Genomic DNA, 26,930 nt, shown 5'->3' on the forward strand with positions numbered 1-26,930 from the left:
TTTCGCACTTACTAGATCGTGCAAGGTCAGAACAGAGCTAACGAGAAAGATGATTTCCTCAGTCTCATGTTGGGGGGCTTCTAGAAACCTTGTTTAAGTCAAGATTAGTCTGATGATATGGGGCCCTTCCCACTTGGAAGAGAAGAAAAGTGAAGTTTGGGAAGCAGGCAGGGTCTAACATAGATTAAACTTATTTTAAAAATGTCTTAAAATTCCATCTGCGTAAAACTCTTTGAAATGAATAATTAGGTCATCATGTGATCATGCTGCCCATCCACTAACCTAGTTTGAAAATTTTTATTTCTGCACGTAAGAGTATATAAATATGTTATCAGCTACTTACCTTCAATTTCCAAGATAGTTATATTTATTTGCATATTTATGTGTATGTATAATTCACATGCATATTTTATGTAATTATGTTAATATACTACATGTCGTGGCAAGTTATGGAGGTGATTTATTATTTCCATGAACCCTATTTTGACTGGGATTTTAGGCAGTGGGCAGTGGTATAATTTGTTTAATTTCAGGGTTGACCATATAGTATTTTGATATCAATCTTGCTGAAAAAAAATTTTTAAATCTCCTTACCTCTTTCCTGCTGAATGTTGTATGCTGGAAACAACAAAGTCCTTTTTCCTCATTAAAAAATTTAATAAAATTCTCAATCTGATAATGTCAATAAGGCAGATATGAAATAAATACTTTGGCAGGGAGGGTGTATTGGAATGGAGGGGGGGAATGGTTACTGTGTTTCACATCATTAATATTATTTGTTCTTCTACGGGTTTTATACCCTATCCTGAAAAGGAACAATAGAAACTCAACCCTATTAGTTGAGGAGTGTGATTAAGTCTCTGCTAAGCCATAAACACTCAAGGGCTGGGTAAATTATGTATTTGATGATGATAAACTATAAGCACAGAGGAAATAATTATTTCTGTCCATTTTCTCTTTAATAACATTGGTTTAGGATTCTGATAATCACCAGGAATGATCATATGTGTAACATGACATCCTCATTGTTCTGATGGGAGCCGAACTCTGTCTTCCCTGTCTTCCTCTAGTCAACCTCAAGTAGCTTCAAGGTTTACTCTACTAGGGAAAGATTTGAGACTGGATTCTCTGTAAGGGGGTGGGGGGAGCAGGAGCAGCAACAAGACTTTGATAAACCAGTTTGAAAGAAGCATATGAAGGAAGATCTCAATGGTGCACAGTATAATATACGAACTAGAGGCAGTTCTCAGTGACAGAAAGGAGGGAGATTAAAACTGCTGTTTTTGTTTCTGACAGGCTCATGCACAGCTGGTTCGAGAAGTCGACGTGGAGAAGGTGTCTGCTTTTGAGAATCCATACGTAGATGCCATTAAGAGTTTATGGAATGATCCTGGAATCCAGGAATGCTATGACCGGCGACGAGAGTATCAGTTGTCTGACTCTACCAAATAGTGAGTATTCACCCAAGAGGCCCTCTGGATCTTTCTCTAGCTCCGTGTGCTCCGCACCCACAGCTTCCGCATTCTTGGGCTTCACGTACAGAACCGGCTCCCGCTCCAGCCAGGGAGAATTTTAGCATGTAAACTCGTGCCAACCTCATACACTTACATTATATTCTAAGGGACTGGCATCGTGAGTCAGGGAGAGTATTTCTTTTACTGTCCTCTGTTCGAAAAGCAGACTGAGGACTCAAGGACTCTGCTTTTACCAGCCCTTCTCTCCCACCAAACTGCACACCAGCAAATCTCAAACACAGACTCCGTTGCAATTCAAAATCCTGGAATAATAATTTTTCATACAAATTTCTGATCTTTTTGTCATGTGCTAGAAAGCACCTACGCACATTAAAAGCTCTAAACAAAATATACGCTTGACTATGGCCTCTAACAGGTTAGACTTCCCAGTTTCCAGTTTCCAGACACAGAACTTTGACTGCTTTCTGGGAGCCACTATTATGTTGATGGATAGATTTGCCTTTGCATGGAAATCGCCTGAGTCTAATTTTGCATGCATTCCAAAATTATTCTGTGAGCTGTCAATCAAAATCGTGGGTCCTGGGAGAGATTTGCATCCTAGAGAGGTTTGTTAGTTCTCTAGATTAAATCTCGCCTCACAGAAAGAAAGCGAAGATCTGGCAATCATTGAATTAATGTAGGCAGAGCAGTCAGCAATCTAGATAATCAGGCGCCTGAAAAAATGCACTTTCTGTAGTACTTAGCCAGGTTCCTGTCTACATTAATCACGTTAACCCAGCGTTTGCCTCTTGCGTGGGTTCTGGGTGGACAGAAGAATGGGTGGAAAGTCGTCAGCAGCCTCAGGCCAGTTCACACGATGCAGGAGCCCCTGGAGGAGAGCAGGGCCGTGGGGAAGATAAGGAGCCCCCGGGGCTGATTGTCCACACCCGGAATGCCTGGAAGATCCAAGAGCTGTTCAGTTCTGTTTTCTCCATATAACGGGTCACATTCTTATTCACGTTCTAGGCCTTTGTGTAGGATAAGTTATCATTCAGGTCAGCCGCAGAAAGGTGCCTGGTCTAGACCATTCTTGTCCTCCTGTGGTGCACTTCAATTCCACAGTTCTGGAATGTGCCGTAGAAGGCTCATGATCACCAGGCCTGTGGTATGCTAACCAGTACGAATCCCCTGCTGTGCCTGTGGAAGGTGCACTTTCCTCATTCCCGACTTTGTTTTTCCTCCCTCCACACCTCCACGCCACCATTCTTCTCCTCTGCTGTCTGCCTGCCTTGGGCCCTCGGCCCTCCCCCTAGAGCCCCTACTGCACGAGTTTCTGTGAGTGCACACAGGAGGGATGCAGTCAGCTCTTGTCTCTTCCAAATTCTGCCCCCTCAACCTTTGACCAGCTGTCTTTCTCGTACTTCCTGCCCCCTCTGTCCTTCTGTTTGCTTTGCCATTTCAGATTTCATCCATCTCCCCGGGGTGCTGTTGTGTTTTATCTCTTGTTCCCTGTTCCTCCTGCTCAGTCTGTCTCCTCCCTGCTTGCTTCCCCCTCCACGCTCATCTGTCCTTCTCGTCCGTTCTCCTCTTCCTCCTCTGCATGTCCCACTCTACTACTGGGATGCCTCTCCTGGCCCTTACTAAGCAATAAATCCTCCATTATCAAGTCATATTAACTAATAAATCCTCTAAGCTCTCATCCTGTCTAACCTGTCTCTCCCCTTCCTCACCTGTTCTAGTCTCGACCTCTCACCTGTGACTTTTGTACCAACAGAGAGGTCTTGGGGCCTCAGAGCACCAGTGTCTAATAATTGCATTCTTACCAGGGTCAGGGTTCCCCCTTAGGAAATGATTTTGCCTCCCGCTCTGGGGATGGACTCTGGGAGAGATTCCAATGACACCTGTATGAGCTGCTGTGTTTGTCTTTGAGACAAGACTCTTCCCATATCTGGTGACACTCCTCAGTTGAGATTTGCAGTGCCCGTGAGTTAGTACAAGAATAAGATGTTTGCAGTGTCTACTGCTTTAGGGAAAGAGCTCTTCAAGACCGTTTGTTCAGACCCGCATTAGCATTGGGATTCTGGGAAAGCCGCCACCTTAGCATTCTGTTGTATAGGCGGCATCTACCTTAGAACCATGCCTTTGGGCACGTCCCTGATGCCAGAGCCAGACCGAGGTGTGGGGGGCAGCCAGGACAGGCTCATCTAAATCCCTTCAAGTCATTATTATTTAAACAGTTTCACTTTCCGCTGATGGGGATATGGAGAAGTTGATTTTCTGAACTACATATATATGTGGGTCTATGTGTATGCACACATACCTACTTCTTTTTTTGACCATATTTGTGTGCAAAAGTAAGAAAGTAAATTATTACATATTCTTAGATGCCCACATTTCAGTACCCATCTCTTGGGGACAAAAAAAAAAGGACGTTTCCCCTCATAGTAAGTAATACTCTGTGACATCTCAAATTAATCATTAGTCCCTTTTCTCATTATGCCCGGTTCATAGTCATACTTCCTAAATTCTTCCAAAATGTCCTTTAGAGTTGGTTGGTTTTAAGACAGCACAGGGCTTTGGTTTCTATGTCCCTTAGGCTCTTATGATTGGGAGAGTCCTGTTTGCATTTCATTGGCATGTTGAAGAGATTAGCCTGATTGCGGCTTTATATAGTGTGAATTAATTTGCTCCTTTGTCTCCTGAACTTACTATAACTTGTAAATTACATTTAAAGATTCAATTAGATTCAAGTTAAATGTGAGGAGAATGCACTCGAAGTGATGTTTGCTCATCGCTGGTGGTGGAGAGGCTCACCACGGTATTAGGGCACTGATGCCCTCCGTTATAAAGCTACATTTTTCTTCCTGCCACCAAAAGCCATCCGCGTGGTGATACCTTGTCACTGGGTGGTTCTCTGGCTCCCCATCAACTCTTACTTAATGGTTTTACTTCCATTTGATGTCTCGTATGATTTAATAATTCCCTTAGGGTTTAGAAAAGAGGAATTTTTCTACTTTTCTCAGTCGGTCCACATTGGTATTCTTTTGTCAAATAGAAGTTTCTTTCCTCGGCTGGTGCTGTTTGATTACCCTTTAATAAATTTTCTGCTGAACGGCCTATGTTTTGATCTTTTTGTTAGAATAACTTGTTGTGTAGACAAAATAAATGATGACCATAGAATTTGTCATTCGAACCAGGACATTTTGAGAAGGAATTAGTTGCTATTAATAATGAGGCTGTGGCGATTCACAGACCTGTACCCCTGGGGCTAAGAATACATTATATGTTAAATTAAAAATAAATAAATAAATACAATTTTTAAAAAGGAAAAAAAAAAATAATGAGGCTGAAATAAAAAGCATAAGCTGGGGATCCTGACTGAGCAGGAACCTTTGGTCACTTTAGGTTCCTGCTCAGGAACCTAAATGAACCTACATGAAATGTAGGGAGGTGTTTGGTCTTTTATTTGGGTTCCCCCCCCCCTTTATTTTCTCTGGAAGACTGTTTGCTTTAGGGGGGAGTAGAACCAATATATTGCTACCAGTTATGTAAGGAGCTGTATGTAAAAACCTGAGTTAGCTGGGCCCGTGTTTCTGGTCTCTTCCCAAGATGTTTTAGCTCTCTTTATAGACCACTGCCAAGCACCTGGCTGGCCCGCCCTTGATCCCACTGAGGATTAGAGACCCCTTAGTCTTCCCCAGTTAGTCCAGGGCACTTTTCCTTTTCCGTTAGGAAAACCCTCCCAGCACAAGGATTAGACCCGTGGTATGTTGGATTCCCCCACCTGCTGCTGCATTCCACCTCCCTCCCTCTCTCTCTCTTTCTCTCTCTCTCTGTCATGTTGCCCCAGCAGACGCTCTGGGGACTGTAGGAAGAGCACCAAGGAGGATGTGGGCCCCACATCTTGAGTACCACTGAGCCCAATGGCCTCATTTTCACAGAGGAACTATGAAATACACATGACTCAAGCCATTCTTTTCTCTGTAGTCAGGATAGCTGTTACCTCTTTCCTGATTTTTTGCGTGCGCCCTACTGGTGTATCGTTAGCATTTTAGCTCCCTCCTCTACTTCCGGTAGGTCTTCTTTGTTGTTCTGTCTGAATAATTAAAAGTAAGAATACTTCATTGATATTCTGGACCTGATTTCTTGGTTTTGGGGGAAGTTTTTGGGGTTTTTTTTGTTTGTTTTTTAGTATTTTACTTATTTATTTGACAGAAGGAGGGAGAGAGATCATAAGTAGGCAGAGAGGCAGACAGAGAGAGGGAAACAGGCTCTCTGCTGAGCAGACAGCCCAATGTGGGACTCGATCCCAGGACCCTGAGATCATGACCTGAGCCGAAGGCAGGGGCTTAACTCACTGAGCCACCCAGGCATCCTGGACCTGATTTCTTATATGATGCCATCACCTTACAGAACTCTTTCTGAACTCAGGACCAACTTCTCTGAGTGCTGTCTCTACTTGTGGTTCGTTCACTTGGGATCCAGGGGACATGGACTTTGGTCATGGTTAGCAGCGTGAGAAGTGGGGCCTGCCACGCGCCTCTGCTCAGAACTTGCAGCACCGGCACTGTTCTCTGCAGGACCCAGCTGATGCCGAGAGTCAGTGCTGGCCACTTGCCAGGGATGCTGAGAGCAAAGGCCAAGCATGTCTCTCTAATTCTTTTCTATCTGCTGAACTCCTGTTCATCCTTCAAGACCCTCTCCAGGAGGCGAGCCTCTGATAGTCCCTGCTAAAGGGTCTCTCCCCTCAAAACCTGATAGGGACTGTTCACGTTTGACCTTCACAAATGATTGTTCCCAGAATAATACATGGATGCTGTCCATGATTTCAGTGACCATGATGTAGGTGTCATTCTAGATGAACTATGAAGTTTCAGAGCTGGAAGTATTCAAGGTTTCTTTCTGGTTTTGTTTTTTTTTTTCCTGCTGTTTTTGAAGGTCTGGGTTCTGGAAAGTTCTGTTACCATTGTAGCCCCTGTTTGCTGAACACTTCCTTTATGTTAGATTCTATACTTAGTCATCTACATGCATTATTTCGTTTAATCCTCAAAGCGACCTAAAGTGGTAGATATTTCCCATCATCTGCATCAACAATAGAGGAAACCAGTTCTCAGAGACGTTGAGTCACTTGTTTAAAGTCACACAGTTAGTAAGTGATAGGAGTAGGAGTTGAAATCAGATTTCTGTCTCTAGAGCCCAAGCTTTTAATCACTGTTGAAATACTTTACAGAGGGTGGATGGATGGGTGAGACATAGGTAGGTAGAAAATTGACCATAGTTAGATAAATAGATGATAGACTAATAGAAAGATATCTGTGAGTAGGTAAATCACTTACCAGGAAAGATGCAAATTATTCATTAATCTTTATAAATGTTGCCTATAGGTACCTCCCTATGTACAAGATCAAGAGGAAAAATTATATAGAATTATTGGAAAACAGGGGCGTCTAGGCGGCTCAGTGGATTAAAGCCTCTGCCTTTGCCTTGGGTCATGATCCCAGGGTCCTGGTATCGAGCCCCGCATTGGGCTCTCTTCTCAGTGGGGAGCCTGCTTCCACCTCTCTCTCTCTGCCTGCTTCCTGCCTCTCTGCCTACTTGTGTTCCCTGCCTGTCAAATAAATAAGTAAAATCTTAAAAAAAAAAAAAAAAAAAAAGAATTATTGGAAAACAAACCTAGCAGGATTATCATCCAGAAAGTTTGCCCTGTTTGACCACATGTAAGTTATTCATACACCATGGAAGATGTTCTAAATCAGAAATAATTCAGAATTATTATTTCTTTATTTTAGCCTATAATCTCAACCGTTTTCCCCCCTACTCTACCCATTAACTTTTTGCTGCAGTCAAACTAGAACCAATAAGAAGGATACAACAAAATCATTTGAGTTTCCCTTTTTCTACTTTGATTAGCCAAGTCACTGATCATAATAAGCAATCAGATGGCTCAGAGGGGCAGCACAGAAGCAAGGAGACAGGAGAAGTCCAGGCGATGCAGAAGCAGTTTGGGAGAAGTTTGCAATTGGCTTTAATTTGATATAGTCTTCCAATTTTATTTATTAAAAGAATAAGAAGCATGCTAAGATGCTGGAGAATTTTATAAATTCCTGCATTAATTTTTTTTGTTATTAAAAAAAAGCCTGGGGGCGCCTGGGTGGCTCAGTGGGTTAAGCCGCTGCCTTCGGCTCGGGTCATGATCTCAGGGTCCTGGGATCGAGTCCCGCGTCGGGCTCTCTGCTCGGCAGGGAGCCTGCTTCCCTCCCTCTCTCTCTCTGCCTGCCTCTCCATCTACTTGTGATCTCTCTCTGTCAAATAAATAAATAAAATCTTTAAAAAAAAAAAAAAGCCTGAGGATTCTGAATATCTTTAGATAAAGAACACAATAAGCAGATGGCTGTAAGTTTACTTTTTTTTTTTTCTGGGGTCCACCACCTGCTTTAATATACTGAAACATCAGGTCAAATGAGTTCACTGCCTACAGTACTGAAAGCTCCCTGACATTAGCCAGAGAACACAAATCTCAATCACACTGGCACGTAGTGAGAAAAGTCCTCACTGCAAGCTTTTGGCAAAGACTGCTCTATCTGTGTTCACCTTAAGAGACCAAATAATCCCTAATCTCACTTGCCTGAAATTCCCTCCAAGGAGTTCAGCAGATCAGACACCTTCTTGAGATCTCCATATGTTCCATAGCCCATAAATCCAAAATACACATATAAGTTGGCTTTGGGGCATAAGCCACTGTTGGAGTTGACTTTTAACCTCGTGCTTAAATTTTTAATTTAATTTAAAATGCACAAGGGGGACACCTGGGTGGCTCAGTGGGTTAATCCTCTGCCTTCAGCTCAGGTCATGATCCCAGGGTCCTGGGATCAAGTCCCGCATCGGGCTCCCTGCTCAGCGGGGAGCCTGCTCCCCCGCCCCCCCTGCCTGCCTCTCTGCCTGCTTGTGACCTCTCTCTCTGTGTCAAATAAATTTTTAAAAAATCTTAAAAATGCACAAGGAATTTGAATGTTGAATTTGAAAATGCAAAAGGAATTTCAGAAGTAGATTTAGCCCATCTGCCTGATCTAGGGCTGAGTTCTTCTTGAAGAGATTTCCTGTTAAGAGTTCCCTACTTGAGGGTGCCTGGGTGGCTCAGTGGGTTAAAGCCTCTGTCTTCAGCTCAGGTCATGATCCCGGGGTCCTGGGTTCGAGCCCCACATCGGGCTCTCTGCTCATCAGGGAGCCTGCTTCCTCCTCTCTCTCTCTCTGCCTGCCTCTCTGCCTACTTGTGATCTCTGTCTGTCAAATAAATAAATAAAATCTTTAAAAAAAAAAAAAAAAAGAGTTCCCTACTTGATGAGCCAAATATTGGACATCTAGTGTTTCCTCTGACTCTCACAGCCATCCTGACTGTATTTTTTATCTGATGATAAATAGTAAGTGTAAGCCTCCTGCAGACTTTTGGAGGCAGACAAGACCATTGTCTGGTCAAGAGAACACTGGGTCAAGGTCTAGGCTTTGATGGAACTCCCTCTACCACTCTTCACCTCTGGGCCTTTCACTGAGTGAATCTCACTTGCGTCAGACTCTGGTTTGCGATCTATAATCTCTACTTTCTCTTTTAAATTCTGAAATCCTGTGATATATTACAGTAGACTGTCCTTATCTGAGAAACCATTATCCTATGCGGTCCAATGAAAATCTGACACCCCGAAATTTACCTGAAAATGAAATGAACAAAGACATTATTCTCTACATGGGTAAACAACTAAAAATTCTGTCTTCAGCTCAGAAGACGGCATTGATCTTGAATGTGTTTGTTTTTTTTAAAGAGTGACAATAGAGTGTCATTTTTTTTCTCTTGAGTGACATATTTACTTCTATTTTTGTTCTGTTTTGTTATCTAATGAGCCGTATCTCCTAATAACCTTTTGCAAGAATAAAACAAACAAAACAAACAAAAAACCCTGTATTTGTCTTCCACAGTGAACTCTGATGATTCTCGGATGCCGGTCTTTATTATTACTTGTTTGGAATGCTTGGCGCTTTAGAGATAATAAGATAAGACTTGGATATGCTTTAATACTCTAACCTTCATTAGGAGATGTAGTAGGGAAAGGGCACCTGTCTCCCATTCATTCACTCTACCTGAAGGGCATAGTGGCTGTGGGTGACACGCTTCACGTTGTCCCTTTGCTGCCTGCTCACGTTTTGGCTGAGCATCTGTGCCTTCTGCAGGTGGGTCCACCCAGGATGGCATTGTCCCCACTTGAGACCAGGGCTGCTATTACTACAGAACAGAGATTCGCAAACCCATGGGCCAAATTCAGCCTGCTGCCTGTTTTTATAAATAAAGTTTTATTGGAACACAGCCATGCTCATTTGTTTGCATATTGTCTGTGGCTGGTTTTACACCCAATGGCAGAGTTGAAGAGTTGCGACAGAGACTGAATGGCCCACAAAGCCCAGAATATTTACTGTCTGTTCCCTCCCATCACCACCACCACCAAAAAGGGCAAATCGCTCATATAGAAGAAGACTGAATGTTCAAAGGCAACAGTGTCCTGCTTCCACTTCCATTAGGCAGAACTTACCATAAGACCCCAGTGCTCAGAGTTACCCAGAGCTGAAGTTGAGAGTACGCGGGGAATGATTGGACTGTACCAGTCCGTGGGACTCCATATATATTGCTTTGCCCAACAAAGCTTGATAGAAGTGAGCACCAGAGAACTCTATCTTATATTCTGCGGCACTGCCTCTAAGTGCCCTGCAAACAATGTCTTAATGAAATCTGGTATAGATGACCGGAAGCACTCGTTGAGCTGATCTGGCTCTGAGAGCAAGGATCGAGTCTTAACAAGTCTTGCCTTTTGTGTCGTTATAGTGCCTCATGCAGCTGGTAAAGGAGAGTGTAGTAGGGTTGAACCATCAACAGAACCAAGAGTAAGATTGACAGGATTTTGTAAGGGGTCTAAGGGAACATGCACGTGACCGGAAGTCAACCCTACCTCCAGTCACAAGTGAGCTCAGGAGCCTTGCTGTCCACATATAATCCTTCAGGTCGTTTGGGTTCCTCTGTTTTGACTCCCTGACTGCCAGGCAGTCTTTTGACTCTGGCTGACCCTGATGGGTTTCTTCATTATCACTCTGGCATCTTGATGTAAATAAAGTAATGAACTGAAATTTGATCTGTAATGAGTTCAAGTAGTTTAGCATGAGTAGCTCCTCGGACCTGATCATCCTTGTCGGAATGAAAGTTTTGATCCTAAGGAACCTGTACTCAAGTTAAGGGAAGATGACATGGAGACACCTGCTTTAATCAGCAGCCTTCTTTCTCACGGCTCACGCTTAGCTGCAGTCCCTGGAGCCTCTCTGATGACCCACATCGTGTGTGCATTATAGTATAGTTATTTATAGTATGTTCATTTCCATTACCAGAGTACAAGCTCCTGGAGGACAAGACTCACATCTTTTTTCCCTTATTTTATGGTTCCCACTGGTGTCTGCAAAGTGCCTAGCTCTCAGTGTAGACTTTCAGAGAATGTAATTGAATGAAAGAGTGAGTCATGAGGAAGTTAATAAATGCTGTGTCTTTCCTAATTTCTCTCCATCTTCCCTCTCTCTTTCTACCTGTTCAAATCCTATTTCATCTGCATGGCGTAACGCACCCCCCACTTCTCCACACTATTCTCTAGTGACTAAGGTTCATAATCGTCTCTCTTTTCTTATTGCATTCGTAGTTAGCAGCTAACAATTTTGCACTTAATTATTTCTTAATTGATTCATCTGTGCTATCTTTGTTTCCCAGGTAGCCTGATGTCCCTCAAGGCACAGAATATATATATTTTAAGTATTCTGTACCAGCTCCCTGTGCCAGCCCCCTCCCTGCAGCACACATAGTTCATCAGCTTTCACATATAACAGCTTTGCAATAAATTAGTGTAAATTAACTGAATTAAACACTGCCATTACATTTCAGTACAGGCAGGCAGGAATAAGAAGCAGTTTCCTGATGTTTCTTGGTCTGTTTCAGAAGTGTAAAAATTGTATCAAAATTAGTCGCAGGTTTGAAAGTTATCCTATAAAAGACAAGTAAGTTAGCAAAGTGCAAAGCCAAATGAGCAAATTGAAAAAGGCCTCTTCCTTCCTTTTTCTCCCTCTCTTCCTCTCTGTTTCTCTCTTATCTCGTTTTGCTTTTGTTTTTAATTATAAGGTCAATTTATCTGTTTAAGCAACAGACTTGAGAGTCTGTCTCTGGGACCCACGCCTGGCCCTGGCTCTCGCGTCTGTCTTGCAGACACACTGTTGCCCGGCTCGTTCCCCATTTGTCACTGGTGGTCCCTTTATGTGAAACATTCAGATCACCTATCCCTATACAAGATTCCTAAGAATCTGAAACTCTGTAACAAATGCAGTGAGAGGAACTTTTTTGAGCTACTTAATTTACTTTTACAAATCTGCGCTTCTGGGGTTGGTTTAAGTTCTTTGGCAACAGATCATTTTGATGCAGGATTCCTTAGACTTCTCCTTTGTCCCACAGAACAGTCTCCCATGAGTCGTTGTCACAAACCGTGAGAGTGACACCTGCTTGCCGCCACTGGATGATCTTTGTTTTAAATCTGGAATTTTGTATTGAAAACAAATAACGTTTTAGGACCCAAATCCCTGCAATAGATGCTGTGTTTTCTTGAGCTCTGATCATGGTTGTGCCAGGTGTTAGAAAGGAAGGAGGAAAGTCAAGGTTGGCCCTCTACAACATGAGCTCTCCAGGGGATGGAAGTGTTTGTGTAATGAGTAATCCTGAGCAGCTAACCAGCCTAACCAGATTACTGACCAGGCTCCTTTCAGCCACAGGATCTGCCAGAGGGGGGAGGGACTTGAAGGGCTCTTGGCACAAAGCCTGTACTTGGCTCTCCCGTCAGAATGGCAGGTTTACAGAGTGGGTACTTCCCTCCAGTTTTTTTGGGGAGGGCGCGGGGGAGGGTTGGTGTTTTTTGTTTTCTTTTGTGTTTTTAACGTCCACTTTGACAATTTCTTTTCCTTTTTGCCTTTGAATCCTTGTGGTCATGTGGTTTCCTGTACAGGAACCATGTGTTTCTGGCTTCTCCTTAGCTTCCACGTGCCAAATAAGATCTCATGGAGTGATCTAGCTTTCGACTCCCCCAAGACTGTTCCTCTTACAATGAGGTCTTCTTAGGATTTTTAATGAAGCTGACCTAGTTTTTCTAACCTTCTTTTCAATAATTAAAAATGTGAAATTCTACCCAGAGTCATTTTCTGTGCCAGAACTTCATTTCAGTCTCTGACTTGGGCTACAAATCTGTCATAAATACAGCTTCTCAACAGGAGGCCCGTGTGCAGGAGTCGAGGAGCCCCACAGGCACCGCTACCACCGCCCCATAGCGAGCTCCACTGACTACTCCAAGACGCTATTCCTTTATCTGACTATGTTTGGTTGGATTTATACCAAATGTCAGAGATTTCTTTTTTCACTTACCACCCACAGGTACTTTCCCCCTTTTGGTGTAATTGCTGAGGGTTGTATGCCTATAACTTATTACTTTTTTTTTTTTTTTTTTTAACCACAGCTGTAATGTGATATAGTTTACCTGCTGAGTCATCTCTGAATTTCATTCATGTTTCTTTCATCCAAAAAAAAAGAAAAAAAGAACCCACTGTATTTCTAATTTCTGCGCTATTCTTGGTGTAGATTTCAGTTACCCTTCCAGTCACAGGTGGTGGGATTTTTTTTCTCTTTAATTTTTTTTTTAAAGATTTATTTATTTGTGAGAGAGTGGGGGAGGGAGGGAGCCAGAGGAGAGGCAGAGGGAGAGGGAGACAAGCAGACTCCTGTCTGAGCAGGGAGCCAAGCCGTGATCGTATAGTGGTTACTACTCTGCGTTGTGAGCAGGGAGCCAACACGTGACTAGATCCCAGGACTCTGAGATCATGAACTGAGCAGAAACCAAGAGTTGGCAGGCTTAACCAGCTGAGCCGCCCAGGCATCCCTTCTCTTTAATTTTAAAAAGATGTTTCAAACAAGAATAAGTTCTCGTTACTGAAAGGTCCCCCAATAATGGGTCCGTGATTAAAGGAGCGAGACTGATACAAAGCGAAGGTCAAACAAAGCTTTATTCTGCGCCAAGCATCAAGAATCAAACCCACCGGCCCAGGGCCACGCCTCTTACAGAGAGCTCAACCCCCCACTGCCTTACCAACTAACTTTTAATGGGCAAGGGCCATGTGGTTGGGCCTGGCCACACACGGGTGGCCAGTGAGATTGTAACACACAGAGAAAGCTGCACAGTCATGCTAGGTCACACACGGATGGCCAGTTGAACTGCAAGTCACCCTAGTAGATACTTGAACTAGCCTATCACCTTGGTCAGAATTTGTGCCCAAAAGGTGGGGGCCCATACTCCTTGGTAGCTAAGGAGACAGTATGCGCCCCCACTGATTGGATACCTTCATCTGGCCTGACCCACCCTTGTATTTGGGCTTTGTTGCCTGGGACTGGTTTCCTGGGCTTGCTTTTAAGTAAATCCCAGAGTTGGGGGTGGGGCGGGGCGGGCAGGGTCAGTTTAAGTTTTACTGCATAAACAACAAAATCACTAACCCAAGATGGAATCCCTCTGACTTAATAGGCCCTTACAGTTACATGTCAGACTGGAGCATAAATTAAATTGGATCAAAAGAGAGGAGCAGTTGGAATTTTTTGGAAGGGGGAGGAGGGCAGGGAGGGGCAGAGGCTGAAGGGGAGAAAGAATCATAAGCAGCGTCCACACTGAGCTCTGAACCCAACACTGGGCTCCATCTCACCACCCTGAGATCATAACCTGAGCTGAAATCAAGAGTTGGTTGCTTAACCAACTAAGCCACCCAGGTGCCCTCAATTGGATTTTTTTTTTTAAGATTTTATTTATTTATTTGACAGAGAGAGATCACAAGTAGACAGAGAGGCAGTCAGAGAGAGAGAGAGAGGGAAGCAGGCTCCCTGCTGAGCAGAGAGCCCGATGCGGGACTCGATCCCAGGACCCCGAGATCATGACCTGAGCTGAAGGCAGTGGCTTAACCCACTGAGCCACCCAGGCGCCCTCAATTGGATTTTTTTAAAAAAACATATTCAAGAGAGAAAATGCCGTAATTCATTTGATTGGAGCTTTTATTTTGGTGACATCTAAACTTCTCTCATATATTTTTAACTATTTAAAATAATTATATCCCATTTCTGAATTTCTTATTTTGTCTATACCCAGCGGTAACCCTGAAGTTAAATATATAAGGAAGTTAGCAGGTACATGGTGTAATTGTAAACTAATGAGCACGATTTCCTTAATCAAATCACTCATACTACAGAAGGATGTTTTGTGGGTAATCACCAAGGATTAGAGACAGTTCAAACAAGTTCCCAGAAAATGACTCTGTCCAAAATATACAGATGTTCTTTCTATCCCTAATGAACTTTACCATTTCTCCTTTTCATATAACCCTTTTTTTGCCACATGTTGGTAGAGTCCTTTGCAGACAGGGATTGTATCATGGGGAATCTCGCCCATAGCCTTAGCACCTATGAGAATGTCGTAGTCAAAATGTATCGTGAGTTCTAGACGACCCTGCAGTTTTCTCGTGTTAGGAGAGCAACAACTGAAATCTTACTTCATGAATTTTCCTGTTGCCTTGCTTTTCACTGAGAACCATCAGAGACCTGTTTCTTCCATTAAAGAGAGTATGACAGAATTGCCTGTCCATAAGGTACCACTCCGTTTGCCCAGGGCTATGGGGAATTCCAAGGCCTGAAAGCTTGATATTGACAAGCATGAAACAGATAGACAAATTATTTCATTCTGGGGCCAGGACCTGAGGAAGAGCAGGAAGCATATCTGCTAAATGAAGTTAAAAGATGCCTTTCCTCTCTGTGTTGTCTCTACATTTGTCAGAGGCATTTAAATTCAGAATTTAGTTCTTACATAATCAGGCCAGTAATAGCCCAGTGAGGTAATTACATAAAGGCAGGTAGCTAAGAACCCCCTTACTCCTATATTTTCTTCTAGAAAATATAACCTGCCATCATAACCACTACCACATTTTCTACAAAATTACCTTAATTTGGGTCACGTGTTGAGCACCTGCTGTGTTCTAGGCCCTCGGCTGAGTGTCCGTGACCAAACACAAAGGTACTCGTGGTCCCTGACTCCACCGAGTGTGAGAGAGTCCTGACTGGGCAAACACATGTGGGAAAATACCTGGTTTTTTTTTTTTTTTAATCAGTTACCAAGTTATCAATTACAAAATGTCTCAAAGCAGCAGCAAGTTATTCAGTCCCCATGGATGGATTAGAGTACAGATTCATCAACTAACCCTCCCATTTTCTAGCACACTCTTAAACGTGCCTTGTCTCCTAGACAGTTAAATAAGTCCCATGTAGACCATGGGAGATTTCTCTCCCTGACATCAGGAAAGAGCTACTGCCGGCCACTTGTGACACATACATCGCCTTGGAAATGTACCTTGTGTCTGTCACCATAGCAACACCCTGAGAATGACCTCAGCAGCCACTCAGAATCATTCCTACAAAACAAATTATAGCTATAATTAACTCTCTGAATTTACTCTGCAGTATAAATTTGTTCAGACCTTGGTGTTTCTTTGTAAAAGGTTAAATGAATGGAATAATCCACCACAAGTCCCTCTCCCCCCATAGCCCATCCAAGTTTCTCTTCAGAATATCAGATGCTTCAATGGAAAGCATGGTTCCATTCAGAGACTCTTCTATTACTTTTTCTTAGAATGTGACAAGAATCAACACAAAAGGACGTGCGGGTCCTACCGCTCTGTGCCCCAGAACAGGAGTGGCTGTTTCCCCTAAGCCAATGTCAAATGCAGAAGGTGCGGTGAGCCCAGAGCAAGGGGGCCACATAGATGGGGCTTAGGCTGGGAGAAGCTCTCCACGCTGGCTGCTCCCCGGAGCGAAAAATGCAGGACTCCAATGCACCCACATTTCCCCGCCTCCACAACCCAGTCCTGGTGCGCAGCTACTGAGACTCCCAGACCTTCCTTTGGGAGACAATCGCTTATACGTCTTTTGGGTGGTTGGTTGTGTTTTGTCATTTCGTTCTTCTTGCCTTGTTTTGGAGGTGCTTGGGCTTTGCCTTGGGTTGGGTCCTCGATGACGTGCGGTTCAACTAGTGGACCTCAGTCCCGCTCCTTTCAGCTTTTTCCTTGCAGGGAGCTGGATTAATACAACTTGAATACTCCAGATTAAAGTGAGCCTTTCTCTCCCCACCACCCACTGAGACAAAGCCAAAAGAATGCCAAGCGAGAACTGGAGAAATGCATGGAACATCTTCGATAGTCATTTCCTTGCTGTACAATTTGTACAGTGAACAGTCAGAGTAGAGCGTGGCAAGTAGCATGTCAGTGCTCCGTGTAAGTTCATTGTTGCAAGGGTGTCATTCCTCTTTGCGGACTGTGCTGATGTTGAAAAGGAGCAAAGGAAAGGCAAAGAAGGAAAAGTGTGCAAGTCTGAACGCTCTAGATATTCAGCTGATATTGCAGCAGTGCCCTTGGTTCATGGAGAGATACCATAGGCCACATTTTTAGGGGAGTCAGTAAGTCCTTCTTAGTGCTTTTGGTCATGGAAACAGCACCCCGATTCTCTCTTGTTCTGTCATGGGCCGTGTTGTGATTTCCCATTCCTGTGATGATTCTCTAAGTTCTCCTCTGCAAAGAAAGACACATTCGTGCTTGGAGTAGTCTGTTGAGTTCACCTCCGAGTACCTGAAAGCCATGATTTCTCTCTACTGCAGGAACATGACAGCGCCTTGTGTGCAGGCATGAGCCATCCCGTTTGACCTCTGTGAGTTGTAGCACGTGAGCAGACATGGTTGACCGGGCAGCGTGTTTCTGGGCCAGCTTGTCCATGGAAACTAGAAGTTCTCTCATTCCTGACTTGATTTTTGTGTATAGTAGTTAAGTAAATGGTGGTCTCGCAGGCTTCAAAATGTGCATTCATTTCAAGTGTTTCAAATCAGGGAATTGGTAAATCAGAAAACCCCATGGCTATAGACTTGCCAGTCGATTTTGTATTTACAGTGTGTTGAGCTGGTTTATCTGTAGAATGAGACACAGTACAAACCAGCTCCCAGAACAAGGGCTTGTTAAGCCCATCAGATACCTCCAAGACCATGCCAAGATTATTGACTAAAATTTTGGATCCGGTCCATTTTTCTTCCTGCCTCTCACACCAGTATTGTCCTAGCCTCCCTGTCTTCATCCTCCAGCCATTGTTTATAGTAATTCAAGATATCAGGCTGGTTCCTATCAGTCAGTAGAGAGCTAATTGCCAGCTAGAGAATAATTGATGTGTTTGGGGTAAGGCCACCAGAATACTAATTAATTTGTTACTTTGCATTAGGAATTTCCAAGGTATCCTTTCCTTTTGTCCCAAAGAATTTGATAGACCTCCAAAAATGCAATAGTTTTATGTCTTTGTTAAAACCACTTAGCTCTACTATTTTATGATCCATGAATCTTAGAGAATTAATGCAATATTTCTTGTCAACACCCAATTTCAAATTTAATAATATAAGTAATATGGAAACGCCGCTAGTAACAATGGTATTTAAAAAATGCAAAGATTAAATACCAGCATAGGAAATCCATCTGCCCATCCAACAAATATTCATTAAGTACTGTCCTCCAGGCACTCTTTCAGGTTCTAAGGCAAAAATAATGCTGGTCAAGACAAAACCCTTCCCATAGGTGGGTCACTTTGACTGACTATTTGTACTCTTGCTGAGTTAGCAACATACTCCACACTAGACATTTCCTGTATGTACCTCAGAACTCAGTGTCTTGTTTTGTGGGCATAAAGGTGTTGAGATTCTAATCCCCTCCGATTCTATTCATGGGGCCACCTTTTCTTTAAGTCTTAATGCATATGTTAGTTACTTAGTGTGTACACTTCGTAGCTGTATGCTTTGAAACCATGCCTGTGTCGCATCCTGTTCGGGGCCAAGGGGAGCATAGCAAGCCTTTGGAATCATTAGGATGCCGTGCAAAGCGGTCCTTTTCACCTATTGGTCATTAATTCTGTCAAATCAGGTCATTCTCAAAGTTGCAAAATATTGGTTTGCAATTTGAGAGAGTGAAAAGTAAATGGAATATAACGGTTTTGAGATGACAGAATTACTCTGATGGAGAACAAACGTGTGGTTGCCAGGGGTTAAGCTCAGGAGAGGCAGTGCTCAGGACACTTTCTTCGTGGTGACAGAACAGTTCTGTATCCTGATTGTGGTGGGTATTGTATGAATCTTGACACGTGATAAAATTTCACAAGAACTATATACCCCCCAAAAAATGTGTGTGTGTGTAAGAACTAGTGAAATCTAAATAGATTGTATTTGAGTCAATAGTATTGGATCAATGCCAGTTTCTTGGTTTTGGTAATACATCGTTGTATGTAAGGTATTATTGGGGGTAGACTGGGGGAAGGGTACAGGAGAATTCTCTGGAATATTTTGCGACTTCTTGTAAGTTAAAAAATTATTTCAAAATGAAAAGGATTTGTTGTTTGTTTTTTTAAAGGAATGGAGAAGCAGATAAATTTGAAGTTTAGGTGTGGTGACTCTAAACACTGGGAATATCTGACCTTAGACATTGTTAGCTCAGTAACCAGAAACCTCAAAAATTGTGGCTTCACATTAATCACAAATGACTTAGCTTTGGACAGAATTTAGGACATGGTATGCTGCTGACCTCTCTTAGGGGAATAAGGAAATACATTCCAGAGAAAAACGCTCTGATATTCTGTAAAAAGACAAAATAATAATAATAATAATAATAAGGATTCTGACCTTATGTATCACTCTGTTAACTGTTTATTTATACAAATACACAAATAAAAGTTCTGTCAGTAATTCAAAATCTGTTCGCTTTGAACTCCGGCTTTACCCACCAGACCTGCTAAATAAGCAGAAAATAGAAAACTCCTTTCATTTCTTTTCCTTTCCCCCTCTGCTTTGTATATGGATTCCAAATGACAGAGAAGAAACGAGAAAGCCTGTGAACCAGGCAATCCATAGATGGGTTACCTTGCTGTGGCCAGTGGAAAGTTGACTTTTATCTCTCAACTTTCCAGATTGCTCTGCCCCTTTCTGATATTTCCCTTCCTCTTCTCCACCTCTCTTTTAGGATTTAGTTTTGCCCTTCCGTTTCCAGAGGCAGATTCGGCATGATGGTGTCCTAACGTTCTCGTTGTGTCTTCCCTCCTCCAGCTATCTTAATGACCTGGACCGCGTTGCTGACCCTGCCTACCTGCCTACGCAGCAAGATGTGCTTAGAGTTCGAGTCCCCACCACAGGGATCATCGAATACCCCTTTGACTTACAAAGTGTCATTTTCAGGTAGTAACTGAGTCTGTTAAACCCACCTCCCAGCTCCTGTGCCTTGACTAGTACATTTGGGGAACTCTACAAATACTGAAATCATGTGTAGACTTTGAAACAATCTGCAGACCAGTTATTATCAGGAGATATGCAAATGAAGTAATATGTTCCAGAAAGAGGAAGCAGAGGAAAGATGTATGGGCAGGTTTCTCATTTCAAATTCAGTCACCAAGAAATTAGTGAAATCTGAAATTTGCTGGTGGTTGAACAAAATCAGTCCCTTAAATGTTGATCCTGACTATTATTCTTTAAGATTTGGTCCTGACTATTCTTTGAGTCACTTTTTAATTGTGAGGACAATGGATATATCTTTAGATTTGTGTAAGATATGAATGACCTTACGCCCCTACTAAGAACAAAAAATATATGTTGTCAAAAGCTTTCATGGTGTTTTCTTCGAGTCTACTGGTACCAATGCAGAATTCTTCAGTAGCAAGAAAGATGTGGGCTGTTTTATATTCCTGAAATAACTTGCTTGAAATTGTTCAAAATAGGTGATTTTGAAAATGGATTGATGATCCCAGTCTAAATTTATATAGGAAAATAGAATGAAGAATTCTGCTGCTGTTCAAAAGTATTTTAATGTTTTTTAAGAGGAGAAAAAATAAACAATACCAGTATGCTTTCATTTGATCTCTTATTACACAAACACTCAGTTATACTTCTAGAATACAAACCACATTGAGCTTTGAGAAGTGAGGCCATGTGAATATATGTCTCTGAGCATAGAGAGTTGAGTTCTCTGGGGGAGCCTATCCCATTGAAGACAATTACGTTCACTAGAGGGATGTGAAATAGGAGTCATGTGACTCCCAGTTGGTAACTGCCACGTGGTTCAGATGAGCAGGCCCTCAAAGCACTCTGGGATTTATTCTAATCAGTCTCCACCCCTGGAATCAGGTCTGGCCACCATATGCCACTCTAATGGATATATCTGGAAAGCAGGTGGCATTTTAGAAATATTTCTGAACCTTATTTTTTGTCCATCTCTAAAATGGTTGCATTAGATGATCACCAAGATTCCTTGTAGCTCCACCATGCTGGATTACATAAGCTTTGAGTCCATAGCATTTGGAGATCTTCAATTTGGAACACCCAAATTTCCTACTGCTTATAAAACTGTCCTGCAAAATATTTTCAGAAGACATAGAGCATTTCATAGAGATTTTCATCACTTCATTGTTTTACAATTGATAGTGAATTCTGAAACAAGCTTATTCTTACATTTTGTTTTTACTACATTTTGCTCACTAGCTTGAAGGACGCTTTTTTTGCCACTACTGTAAAAGTAATGACTCAGAAGAATAATTTCCTGCCATCATCAAAAGCATCTTATAGGGCTCAGGGTGACAGGATTTTATAGAATGAGGATTTCATATAAATGAGTAATGAATTCTTTACTTGACATGAAGAACTAGAATTTGGTATTTCTAAAGACTTAAGAGTTCTAGTTTTGATGTCCATCGTTCATAGGTCTCCCTGAATCCGTTGCTTTGCCCCTTAGAAATCTCTTCTGTGCCTTCGAGAACTTTTAGAAGCAGTCACTAGAAACTAGAAGATCCTTGATTTCTTAGTTTGCATTTAAGGCAGGGAAACACCAAGAATAACTTCAGTTTTCAGCAAATGCTCAGAGAGACCTCCTCTCATTCTTTGAAAGTATTTTACCCTGTAACCACTGTGCACGTTTTAGCCAAGATATGGATTGAACCTTTTGAGGAAATTTGGCTTCAGTGCCAGCTGCGGCTTGATATTTTTATATAAACATTGAAACTCACATTAATTGATGTCAGCATTGGTTCCTAACCAGGAAGTCAGCACATCGTTGACATGTTAAAAACAAATCCTTAAAAGAGTTCAAGTGATGGCCTCTGGAAGCATCTTGATGTTTCACACACTTTGCTTTTTAGCAGGTTAGAAAATTTGTTTGCATGAGGCCAATTGCACCATGATACTGCTCCAGTGACTGGACCTGTCCCAAATTATTGCCAGTATCGGAAGGAGAAAACAAGTCAGAATACCCCATGGATAACGTATCAGTGGAGTTCTGTTTGCATTTTGTTGAAGCATCACACATACCCATATAGAAATATGTAGCATCTTCTACCTTTAAATGTGTTTACAGTCCTTTCTAGCATCCTTGAGAAATACACAAGGTTCTTCATTCTCATTTTACAGGAAAAAAAAAAAAAACTGATGTTAGTACTTGCCATTAGAACTTATCACAAATAAAGCATATTTTGTTTCTGATTTTTCTGTGCACAATGAAGTAAAATACCATTTTGCTTGACCTAGCACAGGATTTTTTTTTTTTTACAAAGTTACCATTTTCACTAATCAGATAACATTCTTATAACCACAATTATTAATTACCCAGAATGTCTTGACTTAGATTGTTAGGGAACAGAAAGTTAGTAGATGTTCACCAGAAATATTAATTGAATTGAGTTGGATGGCCATTCTCTTTAGAGAGTGTTTTCCTTAAGTGTGTAAGTAAAGCTGTGTGTATATTGATCCTTTTTTCTTTATATGCTATTAATATGAATATTGTTAACCTTGCAGAATGGTCGATGTAGGGGGCCAAAGGTCAGAGAGAAGAAAATGGATACACTGCTTTGAAAATGTCACCTCTATCATGTTTCTAGTAGCGCTTAGTGAATATGACCAAGTTCTCGTGGAGTCGGACAATGAGGTGAGTGCTCTCTGGACAGGCAATGGATTCTCATTTCAATATCTGACACAAATAAATACAAGGATGTAGGGTGTGGAACATGGGGTAAACCGATTTCATTGCTTTTTGACTACTGAGTTGGGGACTTTATTCAGTAGTAAAGATAGCCCTGTGGTAGCACATGGTATAATCAGAACAGTAAACTCTTGTCAGTGGTATGAGCAGGTCTGTGTGTTGAGGTTTAATTAGACCCTATTTGATACTCTTAACCACCGTGTAGACAGTCTGAAAATGAAAATAACATAGAAATCCCTAGGCTAACGCTCATGTCATTTTCTAGCCCTCTTCCTACAGGATGGAGCTGGGAGTGTTGGAGTGAGTCAGCCTGTTTTGTTTTGTTTTCATTTTGTTTAAATCATTGTTTGTGCGTTGGGTGGGCCCCAAAGAGTACTCAAAACCTCTCTTGGCAAATGTGAGTGACTTTGCAGCTGGGCTCTAGATCAGTTCATTGTGGAGCCGATAAGTGTCTTGGTGACGTGGCCGTTCTGCTCTTACAGAATCCCATAGGCTGTGGCATCATTTTGTCTCTCCTTGAACGGTGAATGATTGAAAAAGTTATCTTTGATAGGCCTGTCTGGAGAACAGGTTCAGTACTGTTGTCTTCTCCCCATTACCTGGAAACCTAGCAGGTATAAATACGGGTTTTGGGGACGGTAGAGTCTCGATGATGAGTCAGAGTTGACTATGGAGGAGAACACAGGGGCACAGAAAACTCGCTTTGGGCTGAAATTCAGTTTGTGTTTGTTGGAGGAATAGAAAGATCCCTGATAACCTGTTAGAGGCAGAAATTGCAGACAGACATGCCAATCGTATGGATTAAATATCCGTCTTAATAGGATAGAAAACAAGAGAAGGAAATGATCTGTCTCCACCAGCTTATTAAAATATAATCGGGCGGGCGGCTCAGGTCATGATCTCGGAGTCTTGGGATCGAGTCCCACATCGGGCTCTCTGCTCATCAGGGAGCCTGCTTCCTCCTCTCTCTCTCTCTCTCTCTGCCTGCCTCTCTGCCTACTTGTGATCTCTGTCTATCAAATAAATAAATAAAATCTTTAAAAATATATATATATATATAATCGGGCATATTCAAATGTACTTTTAATTCTACACGTTTTTTAATATAGAAGAATTCTGGTTTCCAGTCCTTTTAAATATTTTCTTTTTTCTGCAAGTATTAATATCTCTATCAAAATACATTTGCAGTTTCTTTTGCATGCAGGGTTGATAAAGAGTCCGGGAAGCGATACCCCGCATAGAAGCAAGTTACCTATTTATTCATGTCAGAATCCTTCTAGGGTGCAAGTATATGGGCTTTTGAATCAAAGAACTTTATGAGTGTTTATCAGCCATTTGCCCTCTATAGTTATAATGTAAACTGCCTGCCTGCGAGCTAAAATCTGTAGCAATCAGTTACCAAAATCTAAGTTAAGCAGTTACCATAAGAATTTTAGCTATGGTCTGTCTGTATGTATTTCTCTCTTTATTCCCGTGTTCATTTGTTGTTCCTCATTCTTCAGTGTAGTGTTTTGAATATCCTGCGTATCTGGGGAACAGAATAAGACGTTTCTGCTATCTTCGGAAGTTGAAGCAAGATACAGAATGTTTTGAGGGCTTTTCTACTATGTGCTAGGTACCAGAGTATCTAAAATGAATCCTAAAATTAGCTTTGTGCAGAAGGACCTCTTAAGAGATAGATCCTCTTGTTAGAATAGAGAGTCAGGGGAAAGGGAGGCCTTAGATACGTCATAATCTCTCTGCTTTTTAGTTGCTGTCCAGTAAAATAAAATTTAAGACATTATAGCTGGAGAAGCAGAAGTGTTTGTTGATAACACATTTTATACAAAACAAGTACATTATATCTAGAAAGACATATATATTGATTCAGTGCTCATTAATTTACTTTAAAACTTACAAAACAGAAAAGGAAGTGAGTTCCCTGGTAGACCTTCATCTAATTCTACCACATCAACCCAGCCCTTCAGTTATCTGGACATCACAGATTATCTCACATTTCACCCAACATTGCTCCTGGGTATCTGGTTTTTGTATAAAAGTATTGTATATTAACTAGATAATGATGACATTGTTTTGATGATCAAGTATCATAACTAAAGTCTCCACAGTAATTTGCTATTCAATATATAGGCATTATGTGCATCTAAAAATATTTTGCCAGTTTCATTGATTCTTTGGTGGTTCTTTGTGCCACAAATTGAGATCATCTGTTATCTTTTTTATTAGGACTTCCAGGTCCCTTGTGAATATTTTCAAAGCCTCCCTTGTAATTCTATGAGGTAAAAGTCATTTCGTGGTGCTCTTTTCTCTGACCTTAAGTCAAGCCTTTTGGTAATATTTTAGGTGATCTTCAGCATAGTAAGAACAACGCTGCCCGTTAATTACCTCGTCCATGTTGACCACAGCCATCACTGTTGGTAATTAGGGAACACTGTCGAAAGTATTTTTTTATTTACATATAATGTATTATTCGCCCCAGGGGTACAGGTCTGTGAATCGTCAGGCTTACACACTTCACAGCACTCACCATAGCACATACCCTCCCCAATGTCCATAACCCAACCGCCCTCTCCCAACCCCCTCTCCCCAGCAACCCTCAGTTTATTTTATGAGATTAAGAGTCTCTTACGGTTTGTCTCCCTCCCGATCCCATCTTGTTTCATTTTTCGTCAAAAGTATTTTTTAATGTTGGGTTGTTGTCACATTCTTTTTTTCTTCACTTGAAATGATAGATGAAAATGCCACTGCCTCTCCATTTCCTTAACACATTAAGGAAATTCGGAACGGTAGAGAATTCCACCGTCCCCAGATTTTCTGGTTTGGGTGAGACAAAACTGAAACAAACTCTTGAAACCTTTTGTTCTTGGTTTTGAAATCTGATGGTCATCACTTGAACCCAAAGCAGACCTTTTGGTACCTGCCATGGTGTGTGCTTGTGAGAAACACCTGGGCATGGCTGCCAACAGCCACCTTTCCTGTCCCAGAGAATTCTGGAAAATGCACCGCAGGCAAAAACCCTCTGAAGGACTTTGGATGATTGCTTTTGCTTTTCATACCTCTGAAACATGTATGTATTACTCGTCAAGGTTTTTATATAGATCTGCTTTTGTCTTTATAGATTCTCAACCTTTCTAGGGTTTGGGGAAGGAATTTCTTAATTTTATTTTTTTCTCCCGAGAGGAACATATATCATTAGATAGAGTGAGACTGATTGGGATCTTTGATCAGGATCTTCGAGCTGGGTCGATTTGCCCATTCCCTTTGCTGTGTTATTTTCCCTGTGATAACACATTAGCCCAGAGCCCACTGTGCCCCTGTAATACTTCCGTGCCTATGTTACTACTTCGGCACCTCTGAAAGCTGGAACACACGTGGAGGCGGCCCCATAACACATTCAGGCTTATCAGCATCTCTCCACACTCTGTCTTTTAGTCTTGATTTTTCTGATTTTCTGTTACACAAATATCGGAGGACTAATACAATAATTTCTCAGACCTTGACTCAGGGGCTGCCTTACAGACTATGCTCTTTATAGAATCTCAGACTTAGGTAGGCCTTTTCGCCTCCACTTCCTTTCTGAATGGGCACTTCTAACTTAAGTTAATGCTTTTGAACTGGTTACAAACCCATTATGGCTTCGTTTTAATAAAACATCGAGATGGTTCCGACACCCCAAGCATTCCTCCAATATGGCTTTCCATGAACATGTATTCTTGAATCCTGATTCTTAGAGTGGCTCCACTGATTTAAAAAATCAATCAATCAATCAAAGGAGTGAATAGGCATTTGTAATATCTCAGCACTTTATGCCTGGTCAAAACTGTCAGAAACCATCATTCGTCTGAATTTTGCCCGCTGTCATGCCGGGGAGGTGAAACGATCGGGTTTGTTGGTAATGCCGGCTAACAGCGAAGTGGAAGAATGGGAGATGAAGGCCCATGGGCAGGGTCACCCAAGGCCTGAAGCCAGCTGCTTTCACACCAGCTCATTTCCCTTCCTTCACAGCGTCTTCCAGAAGTAAGAGACAAATTCAGAGAAAAAGCAAAGGGAACCATTAACACATCCAAGAGCATGGAGGTCACATGATAATCCTGCCCTTGCAAGAAGAAATTAAAATGCCCTCCCCTGCTTCTAAGTCCTTATTATTCTCAGGGACGGCGGTAGACCGGCCAGAGAGCCTTTCCTGGTGGTTCAGAGTTCCCCTGTTGCTCATTGGATTTTGAACTGTGTTAAAACAAATAGTCTAAAATACGCATTTCCTTCACCTATTTCTCTGCTGCTGGGTTTTTTTTTTTTTTTTTTTTT

At 42.0% G+C, this 26,930-nt stretch overlaps 1 protein-coding gene across 1 annotated transcript in view; it reads left to right on the top strand.

The window, feature by feature from the left end:
- The window catches only part of GNAQ (G protein subunit alpha q), a 307,753-nt gene that overhangs the window by 204,190 nt on the left and 76,633 nt on the right, over positions 1-26,930 (top strand). The window contains exons 3-5 of the mRNA XM_059411816.1: positions 1,297-1,451; positions 19,712-19,840; positions 22,442-22,571. Coding sequence (XP_059267799.1) covers positions 1,297-1,451; positions 19,712-19,840; positions 22,442-22,571 — 414 coding nt within the window. The remainder of the gene's footprint in view (positions 1-1,296; positions 1,452-19,711; positions 19,841-22,441; positions 22,572-26,930) is intronic.

This window comes from Mustela nigripes, chromosome 9, assembly GCF_022355385.1.
Source record: "Mustela nigripes isolate SB6536 chromosome 9, MUSNIG.SB6536, whole genome shotgun sequence".
Lineage (NCBI taxonomy): Eukaryota > Metazoa > Chordata > Mammalia > Carnivora > Mustelidae > Mustela > Mustela nigripes.